The sequence below is a fragment of the Scyliorhinus canicula genome, chromosome 1 (assembly GCF_902713615.1).
Source record: "Scyliorhinus canicula chromosome 1, sScyCan1.1, whole genome shotgun sequence".
Lineage (NCBI taxonomy): Eukaryota > Metazoa > Chordata > Chondrichthyes > Carcharhiniformes > Scyliorhinidae > Scyliorhinus > Scyliorhinus canicula.
The window spans coordinates 280479899-280495957 of NC_052146.1; the positions used below are offsets into that span (position 1 = coordinate 280479899).

General features: G+C 46.1%; 1 protein-coding gene across 2 annotated transcripts in view; it reads right to left on the minus strand.

Moving 5' to 3' along the window:
- LOC119974773 (WD repeat-containing protein 64-like) overlaps positions 1 to 16059 on the minus strand; it is a 208166-nt gene that overhangs the window by 142239 nt on the left and 49868 nt on the right. For both annotated transcript variants that reach the window (XM_038813996.1, XM_038814007.1), the window contains 2 exons: positions 13315 to 13425; positions 3774 to 3991 (listed from right to left, as the gene is read on the minus strand). In XM_038813996.1, the coding sequence (XP_038669924.1) occupies positions 3774 to 3991; positions 13315 to 13425 (329 nt within the window). The remainder of the gene's footprint in view (positions 1 to 3773; positions 3992 to 13314; positions 13426 to 16059) is intronic.

The following is a 16059-nucleotide window of genomic DNA, read 5'->3' on the forward strand; positions in this document are numbered from 1 at the left end:
TGCAGTTTACACTCCGCACAGATCTGGCAGTCCCTGGTCATGTCTCTGACCTCCTTGGTGGAGTAGGGCAGGTTGCGGGCCTTGATATAGTGGATAAGCCGGGTGACCCCCGGGTGGCAGAGGTCATCGTGGATAGCCCGTAGTCGGTCATCTTGCACGCTGGCGCATTTGCCGCGGGACAGGGCATCTGGGGGCTTTGAGCTTCCCAGGACGATATACTATATCGTAATTATAGGTGGAGAGTTCGATCCTCCACCTCAAGATCTTATCGTTCTTGATTTTGCCCCGCTGCATATTGTTGAACATGAAGGCTATCAATCGTTGGTCAGTGATGAGGGTAAACCTCCTACCAGCGAGGTAGTGCCTCCAGTACCGTACGGCTTCCACAATGGTTTGGGTCTCCTTCCCGGCTGAGGAGTGCAGAATTTTGGAGGTGGTGAGGGTATGCACAAAAAACGCTACCGGTCTGCCTGCTTAATTGAGGATAGTGGTGAAAGCGACCTCTGATGCATCGCTCTCCACCTGGAAAGGGACGGACTCTTCCACCGCGTGCATCGCGGCTTTGGCGATGTCCGCCTTGATGCAGCTGAAGGCTGGCGGGCCTCAGTTGCCAGTGGGAAGATGGTGGCCTTCATTAGTGGGCGGGCTTTGGCCGCATAGGTGGGGACCCACTGGGCATAATATGAAAAGAACCCGAGGAAGTTCTTAAGGGCCTTGGGGCAGTGGGGGAGGGGAAGCTGCAGGAGGGGTCGCATATGGTCAGGGTCGGGTCCTAGAACCCCATTTTCCACGACATAGCCGAGGATGGCTTGTCTGGTTGTGCAGAAAATGCATTTCTCCTTGTTGTACGTGAGGTTTAGCGTTTGGGCGGTTTGGAGAAATCTGTGGAGGTTAGCGTCGTGGTCCTGCTGATCATGGCTGCAGATGGTGATAGGCAGACATTCAGTGCAATTAAGTCAGAGGTGGCATTCTTTGGGTAAGACATTAGGGTTTCCGCCCGCCCCCTCAGGTGGATAAAAAAGATGCACTGATGCTGTTTTGAAGAATATCAGAGAGGTACTCCTTGCTGTCCAAGCCAATATTTATCCCTCAACCAACAGTGCTAAAATAGATCACCTGGTCATTGCTGTTCGTGAAATTATGATGTGTACAAACTGACTGTCACATTTCCATATAGTGCTGCATTAGCTATTTTAAAGAGCTTTGGGATGATATGAAGACATGTTATATAAATGGAAGTCATTTCTTCACTGGTCATAATTGCTAGATTGTCCATGTCGCTAAAACCAATGAAAGTAAGCTCCGCAGAATCACAGAATTGTTACAGTCCAGAAGCTTGCTGTTCGGCCTCTTGGGTCTGTGCCGGCTCTCTGCAAGAGTAACTCTGCTAGTCCCACACAACCACCTTTTCCTCATAGCCCAGAAAGTATTTTCTCTTCAGGTAATTGTCCAATTACTTTTTGAGAGTCACGCTTGAATCTGCACTGATAACATTCTCGGGTAATGCATTCCAGGTCCTAAACACTTGCTGCGTTTTTGAAAAAAGGGTAATATTTTTGGAGACTGGGAGAAATGGTGCCATCACCAAATTCATCCATCACCATCATGTCCCCCCCCCCCCCCCCCCCCCACTGCCTCAGATTTAAAATGTTCTTCCTCACTTGTGAATGTGGCACAGTGGTCAGCACTGCTGCCTCACAATGCCAGAGCCCCAGGTTCAATTCCGGTCTGTGTGGAGTTTGCACCTTCTCCCTGTTTCCCCATGTTTCCCCCGGGTGCTCCGGTTTCCTTCCACGGTCATAAGATGTACAGGTTAGGTGGGTCGGAAGTGCTAAATTGCCCCTTAGCGTCCAAAGGTTGGGTGGCGTTACAGGGATAGGGTGGAGGAGTGCGCTGGGTGGGGTGCCCTTTCGGAGGATTGGCGCAGACTCGCTGGGCCTCCTTCTGCACTATTGGGATTCTATGATTCTATGCTTTCACGGCCTTGATCCTCCCTATCTTTGTAATTTCCTCCAGCCATACTAATACACCTATTCTATAGCTTTTTATGTGTGTCCCCCATCCCTTGCCTTCTCCTTCTCACCATTGGCAGAGGTGCCGTCAACCATCAACTATGCTCTTGAAGTGCCTCTGCAAACTCCTCCAACTCTCCATGTCCTTCTACTACTTTAAGGCTCTCTTTAAAATCCATCTTTTTGACCAAGCCTTTGGCCACCTCTCCTAATACCTCCTCACCTGATTACAAGCAATCTAGATCAGGATGTTTGGCCCACCAGTTCCATGCTAGTGCTAATGTTCTACACAAGCTACCTCCCACCCATCTTCATCAAACTCTTCAAAATATATTCTTCTATTCCTTGCCCCTCATATGTTTACCAAGCTTCCCTTTAAATTTGTCAATACCATTTGCCACAACTACTCCCCATTTTAATGATGAAGGGTAGTTCCCCCTGAATTACCTATTAGATTTCTTAGTGACTATCTTCAATTAATGGCCCCTACTTCTGGTCTCCCCTGCAGATGGGAGCATCTTCTCCATGTCTATCCTATCAAATCCCTTCATATTTTTAAAGATCACCCCAGTGCCTCTCTGAATCAGCTTAGTGTTGGGTCATTGATATGTTGTAGTATTGATGATTGATCCGGATGCTACTGGAGTCACAGGCATGAAAATGAACGGCACAAACACATCAGGGGTTGTACCAGCAGTATATACCACTTTTGTGGTCCTCAAATGTACTGAAAACTGTAAAAGGTTTCATGACTTTACCGGGTCAGGCAAAGTAGTAAAGCTTCAATTAAACTCTTTGAAAAATATATTGCCACTTATCTTCTTTCATTCAACATTTTAAAATATCTGGTTTTGTTCTAGCACCTCGCAAAGATGGAGGCCTATTTTACAGAGATGCAGATTTACTGCAGTAGCAAGTGTATCAGTCCAGGCCTCTGGGTTACTAGTCCAATAACATAACTAGTCCTACATTATTGCTTCCAACTTCCCAGCAGTGCAGTGGCAGTGAAAACCGTGGATGCATTTATGCATTTTCTAGGTTTTTCAATGGGTATGGGGCAGAGTGAAGAAGTGGGAAATAGCAGACTGCTGCAGGATTGAAGAACTAATGTGGGTTGAATGATCTTTCTCATCTCCATATCCATAGAATCCCTACAGTGCAGAAAGAGGCCATTCAGCCTATTGAATTGTCCTAACATGAACTTGCACGCATTGAGCTTTTTTCCTGCACAGGATCATACTTTGATAGTGCCCTCGTCTGAACCCATCACCTTGTAACCCCACCTAACGTGTGCATCTTTGGCCACCAAGGGGCAATTTTATCATGGCCAACCCACCTAACCTGCAAATCTTAGGACTGTGGGAGGAAACCAGAGCACCTGGAGGAAATCCACGCAGACACGGGAAGAGCTTGCAACTCCAGTCACCGAAGGCCAGAATCGAACCTGGATCCCTCACGCTGCAGGACTAGCCCTTGTGCCACCGTACCACGTAATTATATTGTAATTTTGTGAAGGGCACTAAAGTTTTGTCCCCTCCCACCAAATTGGTTCCATTGACTTAATTTGCTTGGTTCGCAGGCCCTATATTTGACGGGTCATTATAAATTCATATTACAAGCTTTGGATTAACATAATCAACATTGAAAGAAGCCTGTATTATAAAATGATTTGGCTCTTTCAGAGTTTTACAAATGACCAGAAGCTAAACCTCTACTTTTCAAAGACAAATTAAAACTATCTAAATGCATGTGATAACCTACCGACGAAGAAGGCGTGGATCCAGGGCCTGGGATTGCAGAACATTACTTTCCATTCTGGATTTCTGGAGGTTGAGGTCTTCAGTTCCCACAATGATTTGATTCAGAAACCCAGCATCATCACCAATCAGCATGCAATCTTCATTCAGATACTCAGGCAGGTTCACCGTACAGATACAAAGTATAATATTTTTCATCGGTTTAATCGTCAAAAAATTAGTCTGTTGAAAATTGTAAAGACCAGTCAAAAGCTCTTCAGATGTTTTGCATATTTTGTGAAGGTGGAAAAGAACAATATATCATTTGAGACTCGTGTTAAAATTTAATATACCTTGTTCAATAAAATGCACAAGATTCAATACAAGGCAATCTCCATCAGCGTATCATCTTAAATGTGTTGAACAAATTTAAAAACAAGGATGAGAGTTCTAAATCTAAAGCCATGGAAAACAGGGTTGAATGACAGTTTATGCAGCAGATGGGCGGAAGTAGGAAAAGAAGTGGGCAAAAGAAGGGCCACATAGTGGCACAGTGCTTAGCACTGCTGCTTCACAGCTCCAGGGACCCGGGTTCAATTCTGCCCTTGGGTGACTGTCTGTGTGGACTTTGCACCTTCTCCCCGTGTCTGTGTGGATTTCCTCCAAGTGCTTGATTTCCTCCCACGGTCCAAAGATGTGTAGGTTAGTTGGATTGGCCATGCTAAATTGCCCCTTAGTGTCCAAAATGTTAGGTGGAGTTACTGGGTTACGGGGACAGTGTGAAGGCTTGGTAGCGTTCTCTTTCCAAGGGCCGGGCCAGTGCAGACTCGATAGGGTGAATGGCCTTCTTCTGCATTGTAGGGATTCTATGTTGCAAAAGTGAAAAAGCCAATCCTTGGATGAAAAGGACTTGGGGGACGAAGCTCCGTTTGGACTGTAGTAGGATGTCATGGCTTCTCGCACACAGACTGAGGCAGGGAAGTGATCTTGAACTAGTGCCAGTGATGCAGAAGTGATGTTGACGGCTGAGAACAATAACATCTGTATTGGGAACAGTAGATTATTCAATTCCTCAACCTTGCACCACTATTCAGCTGGAGAAAGCTATGGCTCATCAGGCTCAATTATGACCTATTCAAAACCTACCAACTTGTATTGAGTTGAAATTGGGCCCAAAATGTCAGAAGAGCAGATATTGATCACAAAGTGGCAATTATCCAAATGCAGATTATGCAAATGAAAATATTTCCTTAAATATGCAAAAAGGTGATGCCACAAGATTCTTTATACACTGTTATAAATAACATATATTACTGCATCATTTGACTTTTCTGAAACAAAAATTGCAAGATCAACGAGGAAAGATGAGTGAGTTCAAAGTGTTTGAAGAATACGAATCATTGCATAAATTGAAGAAGGCTTAAAAGGTCATTCATTTAAATCCCTCCACACACCTGAGGAATAGAGTGGGGTCAGAATTCTACATAGAGTCACACAGCACAGAAAAGTCACTTCACGTCAGCGCCGATCAAAAACAACCACCTAATCATTCTAATCTGAAGGCCCACAGCCTTGTATGCCCTGGGATCATATCTAAATACTTCTTAAATGTTATGAGGGTCACTGCCTCCACCACCCTTTCAAGCAGCAAATTCGAAACTCCCACCACCCTCTGGGTAAAAACGTTTTTCCTCACATCCCCTCTAAACCTCCTGCCCCTCACCTTAAATATATGCCCCTGGTCTTTGACTCCACCACCAAGACAAAATGTCTGTTCCTGTCTACTCTATCTATGCCTCCCATATTTTTATAGATCTCAATGCTGCCCGTGTCTGGGCATGTCCCAGAAGTGCATAAAATCTTGTGAGAAGACATTGGGAGAATTACCCAATATCATTGCGCCCACACACACAGGTGCTTTCAATTTTGGCAGACACAAGCACGCATTGGATGCGCACCCACCGACAATTAAAAGACCAACTAAGGCCATTAAAAGTCCAATCAACAGGGACGTTTCGCTGCACATGCCATGCTCATCGCACGAGCAAACTTCTGGCCGCCCATTAGGATATTTGCATTTCCTCATCCAAGGGCGGGATAAAAGACCATTGAAGCAGCTGCGAGCAAACCCCATTTTTGTTGCAACAAGTGCTTTAATCCATAGTCACACATTTTTAGAGTAGATGTAAATGCTCTTAAAGGGTGAATGATGTATGTAAAACGGTCTTGAAGTTATTTTAACCCACAGTTCTTTAAAATGAAAAAAAAAATCAGGTTGCCTGTGTTAATGATAGTTGAAAATCTCTGTTCCAGTGGTTACAACAGCTGTCTGTTGACATTTCCCAATGAGCTGTCATGAAGCATACTTGGCTGCTTTCCACAGGCTATAATTAACTCAGCAGTGGGATCATAAATTCTCAGTTTGACTTACAAGCTGAAGCTCGCCAGCAGGAAGGGCTCCTTGCAGATCGGGGCTAGCCTGATCTCACCCTCCTTTCAGCATCCCATCCCCATTTTTAACCCCCCAACCTCTGGGGGAACCCCGGAAACACCCCCTCTCCCACCCTCCACCTGGTAAGGCCCCCCACCTGATACCTGGCACCCTGGCTTTGTCCCTGCCAGTCTGGCATTGCTACTCAGCAACCCTGGCAGTGTCAAGCAAGCACTTCCATGGTGCCAGGCTGATGTTGCCAGGCTGGCAGTACCAAGGTGTCAGACGGACTGCCAGGGTGCTACCCTGCCCTGTCACCAGCCATTCTGGAGGACTTCAATGGCCTGGGAGACATCCCCAGGTGCCATACCTTGGCCATGTTTGCGGAAACCAGTACTAAATGGCACCCTGGCGAGGTCTCCCAGGCACGGCCGTTAGGTCCCGGGCACTGGAAGAGTCCTGCGACAAGGCTGTTAAATTACCCCCTTGTTTGCTTTTATAAAGTATTAAGCACTTGAGGACATTTAAGAATTTTGAATGGGCTTTCATGAATGAGAATTTTTTTTCAAAATTTGGTGAAGGCTCCAATAGATATTTAGACTTATTTTATTTAATCTCTAAATGGCTCCTGAGGTCTACCCAAGGTGGATTCTGGGTGAGTTGGCATCAAGGATACAAGGGCCAAGGATGGTGGGTGGGGGGACAGGTGTTGGCATGGGTTGGTATTGAGTTATCATAGGGTCCATAAGGGACCACTTGGGTGGGTGGGGTCTGGAGATGACATGAAGGGGATGGAGGCCATTGGTTTGGGATGAGGAATGGATGTCACAGTTATAGGTTGTGAGGAATGAGTTCCAGAGGGCTTAAAATTTAACAAAACAACTTGGACAAAGTTAGGCCTTTAAACTAGCTGGCTTTGAGACTGAGTTGCCCATGAAATTTCGCCACTTGAGTTGCCCACCTCGGTAATGAAGATCTGACCCCTTATTTACTATAGTGTTCATTTTAGAATTGAAATGACTACTGCAATTCCTACTTCCATAACTATTTCCTGTACCCATTAATATTATTTTCAATTGCCTCTGATCTAATTGTCTTAAATAGTGTAACTGACATGGCTTTAATAGTTATTTGTGGCAATGCATTCTATATTCTAATAAAATGACATGAAAAAATATTTTATTCCCTCACGAAAATGCTTCCAGTGTTTGTTCCTTGCTTCTGCCCACTTGCCATAGATTCATCTATCAGTGGAAATGATCTTCCGCTAATTATCATTTCAAATGTTCCAGGTCTGTTGGGTTCATCCTTAACCTTCTCTGCTCCAGCGAATACCATTTGCCAAATCTCATCATAAATGCCTTCTTATCCCTGATATTATTTAAATGCATATAGGATGCAATATTTTGTGGCTATTATATCCTTTCTGTGCTGCAAGGTCAAGTATATATGTTTATTGTCTCCTCTTTGCTCCTGAATTCAACACCCTTGTGTATAAAAAAATAGAATCTACTTTATCCTTTTGGTGGCCTTTAGTGTTTGTAAATCCTATTTTTAGACATTTATGCATTTAAACCCCTGGATCCTTTCAATCTTTCACCCCACTGGGAATTTTGCTATTTAATCTCTGTCCTTTTGCCGAAAATATGCTGGGGATGCATTTGCTTGCTATTTTATCTACATTAACAATGCATAAAGAGGGTGAACGGGAAGAAATTGGGATAAAAGTCATCTTTGTATGGTAACAAATTCCCAGGTTTCCTGACATCTCTAAAGCAACTCCACCAATTTCCCAAAAGATTGATCTCCAAGTGTCAGAAAACAGCCAGTGCCTTGGTAGCTGCATCTTTATGAATTTAGCAAACGTGACACCACTGTTTAAAAAAGGAGGTAGGCAGAGAGCATGAAATTATAGGCCAGTGAGCTTAACTTTGGTAGTAGGGAAGATGCTGGAATCTATCACCAAGGAAGAAATAGCGAGGCATCTGGATAGAAATTGTCTTATTGGGCAGACGCAGCATGGGTTCATAAAGGGCAGGTCGTGCCTAACTAATTTAGTTGAATTTTTGAGGACATTACCAGTGCAGTAGATAACGGCGAGCCAATGGATGTGGTATATCTGGATTTCCAGAAAGCCTTTGACAAGGTGTCACACAAAAGGTTGCTGCATAAGATAAAGATGCATGGCATTAAGGGTAAAGTAGTAACATGGATAGAGGATTGGTTAATTAATAGAAAGCAAAGAGTGGGGATTAATGGGTGTTTCTCTGGTTGGCAATCAGTAGCTAGTGGTGTCCCTCAGGGATCCGTGTTGGGCCCACAATTGTTCACAATTTACATAGATGATTTGGAGTTGGGGACCAAGTGCAATGTGTCCAAGTTTGCAGACGACACTAAGATGAGTGGTAAAGCGAAAAGTGCAGAGGATACTGGAAGTCTGCAGAGGGATTTGGATAGGTTAAGTGAATGGGCTAGAGTCTGGCAGATGGAATACAATGTTGACAAATGTGAGGTTATCCATTTTGGTAGGAATAACAGCAAACGGGATTATTATTTAAACGATAAAATAATAAAGCATGCCGCTATGCAGAGAGACCTGGGTGTGCTAGTGCATGAGTCACAGAAAGTTGGTTTACAGGTGCAACAGATGATTAAGAAGGCAAATGGAATGTTGTCCTTCATTGCTAGAAGGATGGAGTTTAAGATTAGGGAGGTTATGTTGCAATTGTATAAGGTGTTAGTGAGGCCACACCTGGAGTATTGTGTTCAGTTTTGGTCTCCCTACTTGAGAAAGGACGTACTGGCACTGGAGGGTGTGCAGAGGAGATTCACTAGGTTAATCCCAGAGCTGAAGGGGTTGGATTATGAGGAGAGGTTGAGTAGACTGGGACTGTACTCGTTGGAATTTAGAAGGATATGGGGGGATCTTATAGAAACATATAAAATTATGAAGGGAATAGATAGGATAGATGCAGGCAGGTTCTTTCCACTGGCAGGTGAAAGCAGAACTCGGGGACATAGCCTCAAAACAAGGGGAAGTAGATTTAGGACTGAGTTTAGGAGGAACATCTTTACCCAAAGGGTTGTGAATCTATGGAATTCCTTGCCCAGAGAAACAGTTGAGGCTCCTTCATTAAATGTTTTTAAGGTAAAGATAGATAGTTTTTTGAAGAATAAAGGGATTAAGGGTTATGGTGTTCAGGCCGGAAAGTGGAGCTGAGTCCACAAAAGATCAGCCATGATCTCATTGAATGGCGGAGCAGGCTCGAGGGGCCAGATGGCCTACTCCTGCTCCTAGTTCTTATGTTCCTAGCTTTAAACTCCTGAAACAGTAGAGGGAATTGGCTGAGCGTTCTAAGGTGCTCTGGCTAATGGGATCGAGGTCGGGGATTCCTGACTCAAAATAGTCCAGAGATTTTGAGTTTGGATTTCTGGCAAATTGTTTTTGAAATGCTTTTCTTTGACACTTTTACCCACAGATAGCAGACAATTTTCTCAGAGTCAGACCAACAGCAGGTGTTCGGACGCCCCCACACTCCCAACGCCTTACCCACTGTGAGGGGTTTCTGAGGATACGGGTATTTAGCTGTATGCGATTTTCATGGAAGAGGTGAAGGATGCAGCAATAGAGATTTACTACAAAAAGGTACCAAAGCAAAATTCATCAGTAAAATATTTATTCCTTCTGCAGAACAAAGTCCGCCACAGCCAGCCTCCCTCTCTTGCAAATTTCCTGAAATCATGAACAGTGGGCACAATGCTTCCAAAAAATTTCTAAGTGTGGTCTCCGGCTGGAAAAGTAGTACAATGCCCGTTGGGTGGATCAGCGTGATCCAGATCGCAATCCACCCACACTTTAAAAAATGTTGATGCCGGGGTAATTCACGCTGTGGGAACCAAAAAGGCCGGCAAGGCTGGACCCTCAGAGATTGGGGCACCATTTTGAAAGTGGGCCCTAATCACAGATTAACACTACAGCTTCCACCCTCCAAATCACTGGCAAGGACCCCTCAAGTGAGCCACACCCTGCTATGGGTTTGCCAAAGGAACCCCTCTTCAGGGCTCCCCCTTCAGGCCCCTCCCTCAGTCCCCTCTGTTTCATGCTTCACCCTTTGGCAGTGCCAACATAGCATCCTAGCAATGGCAACTTGACACTGGCCCCTGCCACACTGGCACTGTCAGGTTGCCAGTGGTGGCACTCAGACAAAACACCTGGTCTTTCTAGGAAGGACTTCAGAACAGAGGAAATCCAAGTACAAAAAAAAAGCAGTCAGACAGAGCACCTGGTGCGGGATTCTCTGATCGTGGGGCTAATTGTTGACGCCGTCGTAAACGCCGGAACATTTTACGACGGCTTCAACAGGCCCCTGGGAGCAGCGATCCTGCACCGCACAAGGGGTCAGCACGGCACTTGAGTGCCTCACGCTGCTCCAGCTGCTGATACGGGCGCCCCAGGACCGTGCATGCGTGCTACAGCTGGCGTGAGTTCACGCATGCGCGTGGGTTGCCTTCTCCACGACGGCCCCGATGCAACATGGCGGAGAGCTACAGGCGCCCGGAGCGGAATAACATAGGCCCCCACCCAGATAAGCCCGCCCGCCGATCGGTAGGCCCCGATCGCGGGCCAGGCCACCATGGAGGCCCCCCTCCCCAGAGTTAGATTCCCCCTTACCCCCCTCCACCAGGCCGCCGCCCCGCAACATGAATGCTGAGGTCCCGCCGGGTAGGACCACACAAGAACAGCGGTGGCGGGACTCGGCCTAAATCGGCCGGCACTCAGTTCATCACGCTGGGAGAATCGCCAGGACGCCGGCCACCGGAGGACCGGCGTGGGGTCGGAGAATCCCACCCCTGGTCTTTCTAATAAGGATCAGAACCAAAAAACAGCCTCTTTAAAAAAAGTGTGGTTAGAAACAACACTGGCTCTTTCTGGGAAACATTTCAGAACAAATAAAATGTTTTTATGAAATAACTACGCTTAGAAACAATACCTGTTCAAAAGAAGAAGTATTCGGAGTTCATGGACTGTGAAGAGCTATAGAAACAAAGCCAAACTCTCCTTTGAAATAACCTAGCCCTGTCAATAAAGAGGCTTGTAAAAGATAACGGACCGTTGGGCAGCACGGTGGCAAAGTGGTTAGCACTGCTGCCTCAGAGCACCGAGGTCCCAGGTTCAATCCCAGCCCTGGGTCACTGCCCGTGTGGAGTTTACATAGTCTCCCCGTGTTTGCGTGGGTTTCACACCCACAACTCAAAAGATGTACAGGGTCGGTGGATTGCCCACGCTAAAATTGCCCCTTAATTGGAAAAAATTAATTAGGTTCTGTATATTTTTTTTTTTTAAAGACAATGGACTGTGAAGAGCTTTCAAAACAATCAAAGCAAACCATTCCATTGAAATAGTCTGGACCTGTCAATCAAGAGGCGTATAAAAGGGAATGGAATATGAAATTGAATGTAAATAATGCAGCACAAAGCTTTTAGACTTCTCTGCAAGCCCAGAGGCTTGAAAAAGCTAAAGGGGAAAGAAATCCAATGTGCAAAAAATGCTTTAAAGGTTCCCAACACATCTTCATCTGATAGATCATTGATATTTACATGCTGGGATGGATATCAACGGTTTAAAGGCCAGAGAAGGCAAACTTTTACCTTCATCCAACAGACCATTGAAATTGACAGGCTGGCAGAGACTTTAAAGATTTTTAAGGCTGCAAAGGGAAGACTCCCCACACAACCCTTGTCCCGGGAAAGACCGTGGATCACAGTCCCTCCAGCCTAGCCCAGCCCAGCCCAAACCCCCCAAGCCCCACCTTCCCTGAAGGACCCCCCCTCAGAACCCTGAGGGTAAGTGTAGACAGGGTACTCGCCCCTTTGCACCCCCTCAGTGACCCTGGTGCCTGGTCTCCGCTTTCAGGGAGCAGTAGTAGACATCCAGCTGGGGGGCCGGGAGAATGACGGGAGGCCTGAGAATTTCACTTCAATCTTGCTAATGAGATTTATATGGATGTTAATGGGTACTGATCAGGTTATCGCCGTTTCTGGGCGAGAACCTGCTCTCACCAGGGGGAGCGGGCCATGGGACTCCGGCGGGAATCCCATTTTGGGACGCATGCCTGATTCAATGGGCCAGTGGGAATCCTGGCTTGGGCTAACGGCCCGGAGAATCACCCCAAATATCCTTGCCCCAATATGGCTAATTGTGGCCAACAAAGTGAAGGTGAGACCACTACTAAGTGTGTTTTTTGCTTGTATGATTCCAGCTCCATTACTATCAAGGTACCACTATTTTATTACAGTGAATTCCAAAATGCATCTGATCAATTTACATGTCTTAATACCATGTTCCCACAAATACTATCTCCTCTTTCTACTTCTGGGTAGCCATGATGTGGAGATGCCAGCATTGGACTGGGGTGAGCACAGTCAGAAGCCTTATCAACACCAGGTTAAAGTTCAACAGGTGTGTTTCAAATCACTAGCTTTCGGAGCACTGCTCCTTCCTCAGGTGCTCCGAAAACTAGTGATTTGAAACAACCCTGATGGACTTGAACCTGGTGTTGTAAGACTTCTTAATGTACTTCTGGGTAAGTTTGGGGAGGGGGGGCAAGGATAGCAAGAGGTAGCTGGTTACTTATGTTCAATAACTCCGTCCATCTATGACAAGCATTGAACCCCCCCCGCCACCTTTCAGAATACTTCTCTACTTGTGACCATTGGATCGGAGTCGATAACATAATGTAACAGAAAATTGAATAAGTATTTAGAAGAAAATTCTCAAAAGATATTAGGAAAATGTGGCAGGGTGGATAAAATTGATGACTCTGTTTATAGGTAAAGCTAGAATCGGCATAGTCCCAGATGGCCATAGTCTGCTTTCCCCTTTGAGAGGGGAGAAGTGACTGGTGGTGGTTTAACCTGAGGATCACCACACCTCAGACGAGGGGTAAGGTTGAGAAGGTGGGGGGGGGGGGGGGGGGGGGGTTGTGAGGCGGGGCCTCCATGAATAACCAGACTCGGTTTACAATTAGTACTAATATAATAACAATAGGCTAAGTCATGCTTTTGTGTGCTACCTTTCTATGATTGTTATAAAGAACTCTACACTCCATTAAGTAGGAAAAACAAGAAGGTTTACCTGATTTTTAGTCTTTGGTTTATGATCCCAGATAACGATACTTGTCTCAGTAACGGTTATGATTCTTTTTAGCTGGCTGAGGTAATCGCAGCCAGTCACTTGGGAAATATCCTACATGAATGTGAAGAAATGAATAGCATATCTACAAATAACCATGATCGAAACGTTAGCACCGTCCTCTCACCCCAGATGCTGTCAGACCTGCTGAGTCTGTCCAGCATTTTCTGGTTTTATTGCAGATTCCAAGCATCCGCAGTAATTTGCTTTAATCCTTAACCAGTGTCGAGCATTGACGGAGCGGAACAGTTACTCATTTATCACTACTTGGCACAAACATTTATTAAGCAAGCAAACCATTGTATGCAAAACTAATTTTGAACAAGCTGCTCAGAAAATGTTCCATAACGCAATTACTGATAACCTGCTCGCTGAGTTGAAATCTAGATGTTCAGCCTTGGTTCAGCAGTCGTGCTTTTGGATGGGAGACAGAAGGTTGTGATGAAACATAAACTGAGTCCACACCTGTCTGTCTATAAAATGGGTGATATAGCATAAGAAGCGTGTGTGGTGGGGGGGAGGTTCTTCCATGTCCTGGGCAATATTTATCATTCAAGCAACATGTCTAAGGGAGCAGTTATTACCACAAAGCCCTCTGTAGAACTTTTCCATGTGCAAATTTGCTGTTATGTTCCCACTAAACTATGTGATGTACAATAATGCAGCAGTATGGAAGGTACCACGTGGGGCTTGTTCTGGAATAAACAGCGCCAGTGCAAAGCAGCACCAAAAGAAATTGAAGGGACTACACACTGAGAAGGGTGGTCTGTACAGCAACTGAATGCTCAATGGAATATTAGCTGTCCTGTTCCCTATCTCACAGTGGGAGTTGGTGAGCTCCAGTGGCATGTGGAGTAGAATGTTGCCAGCGACACAGGTTTGATCCCTCTACCGGCTGTGGTACTTTATGGTGGCTGTTTCCTTGCCTTGCCCCATACTTGATGTGGAGGGGGTGTCCCTCAATCAACATAACATGTCGAGAGAGAGAGAGAGAGAGAGAGAGAGAGAGAGAGAGAGAGGCTTATCGTTTACACAACCCCCCTGTCCTCTTCAATAATTCTTCCGTATAACCTCTCATATCCATATTCATAGACAACTTCAATCTTGCTATCTCATGACACCCAGCTTTAACCTCTCCATCACTTCTCTCAAACCCCTTGCTGCACCATGAATTGCCAGTCTACTTATCTGATATGAAGCCTGAGGTATGCCATTGTTTCCTCCAGTTAAACATTGGGAAGAACAAAGTCATTCGGCAGAATTGCCATTCCTGAGACTAAGTGTTGATGCCAGGGCGGGTTTTGTGGACTTCTATGACAGCAAAACTGGTGCTGAACCTGGACCGATTCAACGGCTGTTGAGGGGCTAGCACCGATGCCACGTGGAACATAATCGATTCCAATGGAAAACGGTGTGGGATTTTCCGGATTTGCGATTGGCACAGAGATGGCTGACAAGCTGCAGCCGCTTATACACACTTCACTCCCCACAAACACCATCCCAACCAACATGATGGCAGTGAGGAGAGTGGCACCCTGTTTTACGGATACTGAGCTCAAGACCCTGTTGTTGGATGGCATGGAGGAGAGGCGATTGACCCTGTACCCCAGCCTGGGAAGGAGGCTGCCAGCCGCAGCCGTTCGCCATGCCTGGGTGCTAGTGGCAGCAGGTGTCAGTGCCGTCAGTAACACTGTCCGGGCCAGACTGCTGTGCGGGAAGAAACTGCACAATCTCCTCAAGGCGGCCAGGGTGAGTAGGCAGCACTGTGCCCCTGGCACACTAATCCCCCCCCTCCCCCCCGCCCGAGGCCAGCCAAACCCCCACTCTGCACCACATGCTGGCACCCACACTGGCCGCCATGTAATGATTGAACTACTTAACATAATCAAAGTCCAAATTGTTAACCCCAAATGGGAAACAAGTTGGTATGAATACAGGCCACAATAAGGCGAGGCACATTTACAGTTAACCGGGTAAACCAGCTTCTCTCCTGGTGATTGGAATTTCATACAGAAATATCCATTATATAGGAAAAACTCAAGATTTCATTAATTCAGTAGGTGGCAGTGTAAAACACAATGTAACATCAAAAATTGAATGAAGCGACTTTTAAAATATTCCATCACAGGATGCAGGCATTGTTCGTTTTATTGCCCATCGATAATTGCCCCTGAGTAGTGAGTGGTAAGCTGTTTTCTTGAACAGCTGCAATCCATGTGGAGTGGATAATCACAGAGCACTGTTAGAAAGGGACTTCCACTGGGCAGGAGCCCTGAGCAGAGTGAACACCATCGCAACATGTGCCATTCTCAGTCTGATCCAGTTTAAGGTCGTGCACCGGGCCCACATGACTGGGGCCCAGATGAGCAGATTCTTCGGGCTGGAGGACAAGTGTGCTAGATGCGCCAGAGGGCCGGCTAACCATGTACACATGTTCTGGTTGTGCCTTAAACTCAGGGGGTATTGGCAGGGATTTGCAGATGTCATGTCCCGGGTGTTGAAAACTGGGGTGGTAATGAGCCCTGAGGTGACAATCTTTGGGAGGACCCGGGAGTCCAGGAAGAGAGAGAGGCCGACGTTCTGGCTTTTGCTTCCCTGGTAGCCCAGCGACGAATATTGTTGACATGGAGAGACTCAAAGCCCCTGAGGGCTGAGGTATGGCTATCGGACATGGCAAGCTTTCTTGGC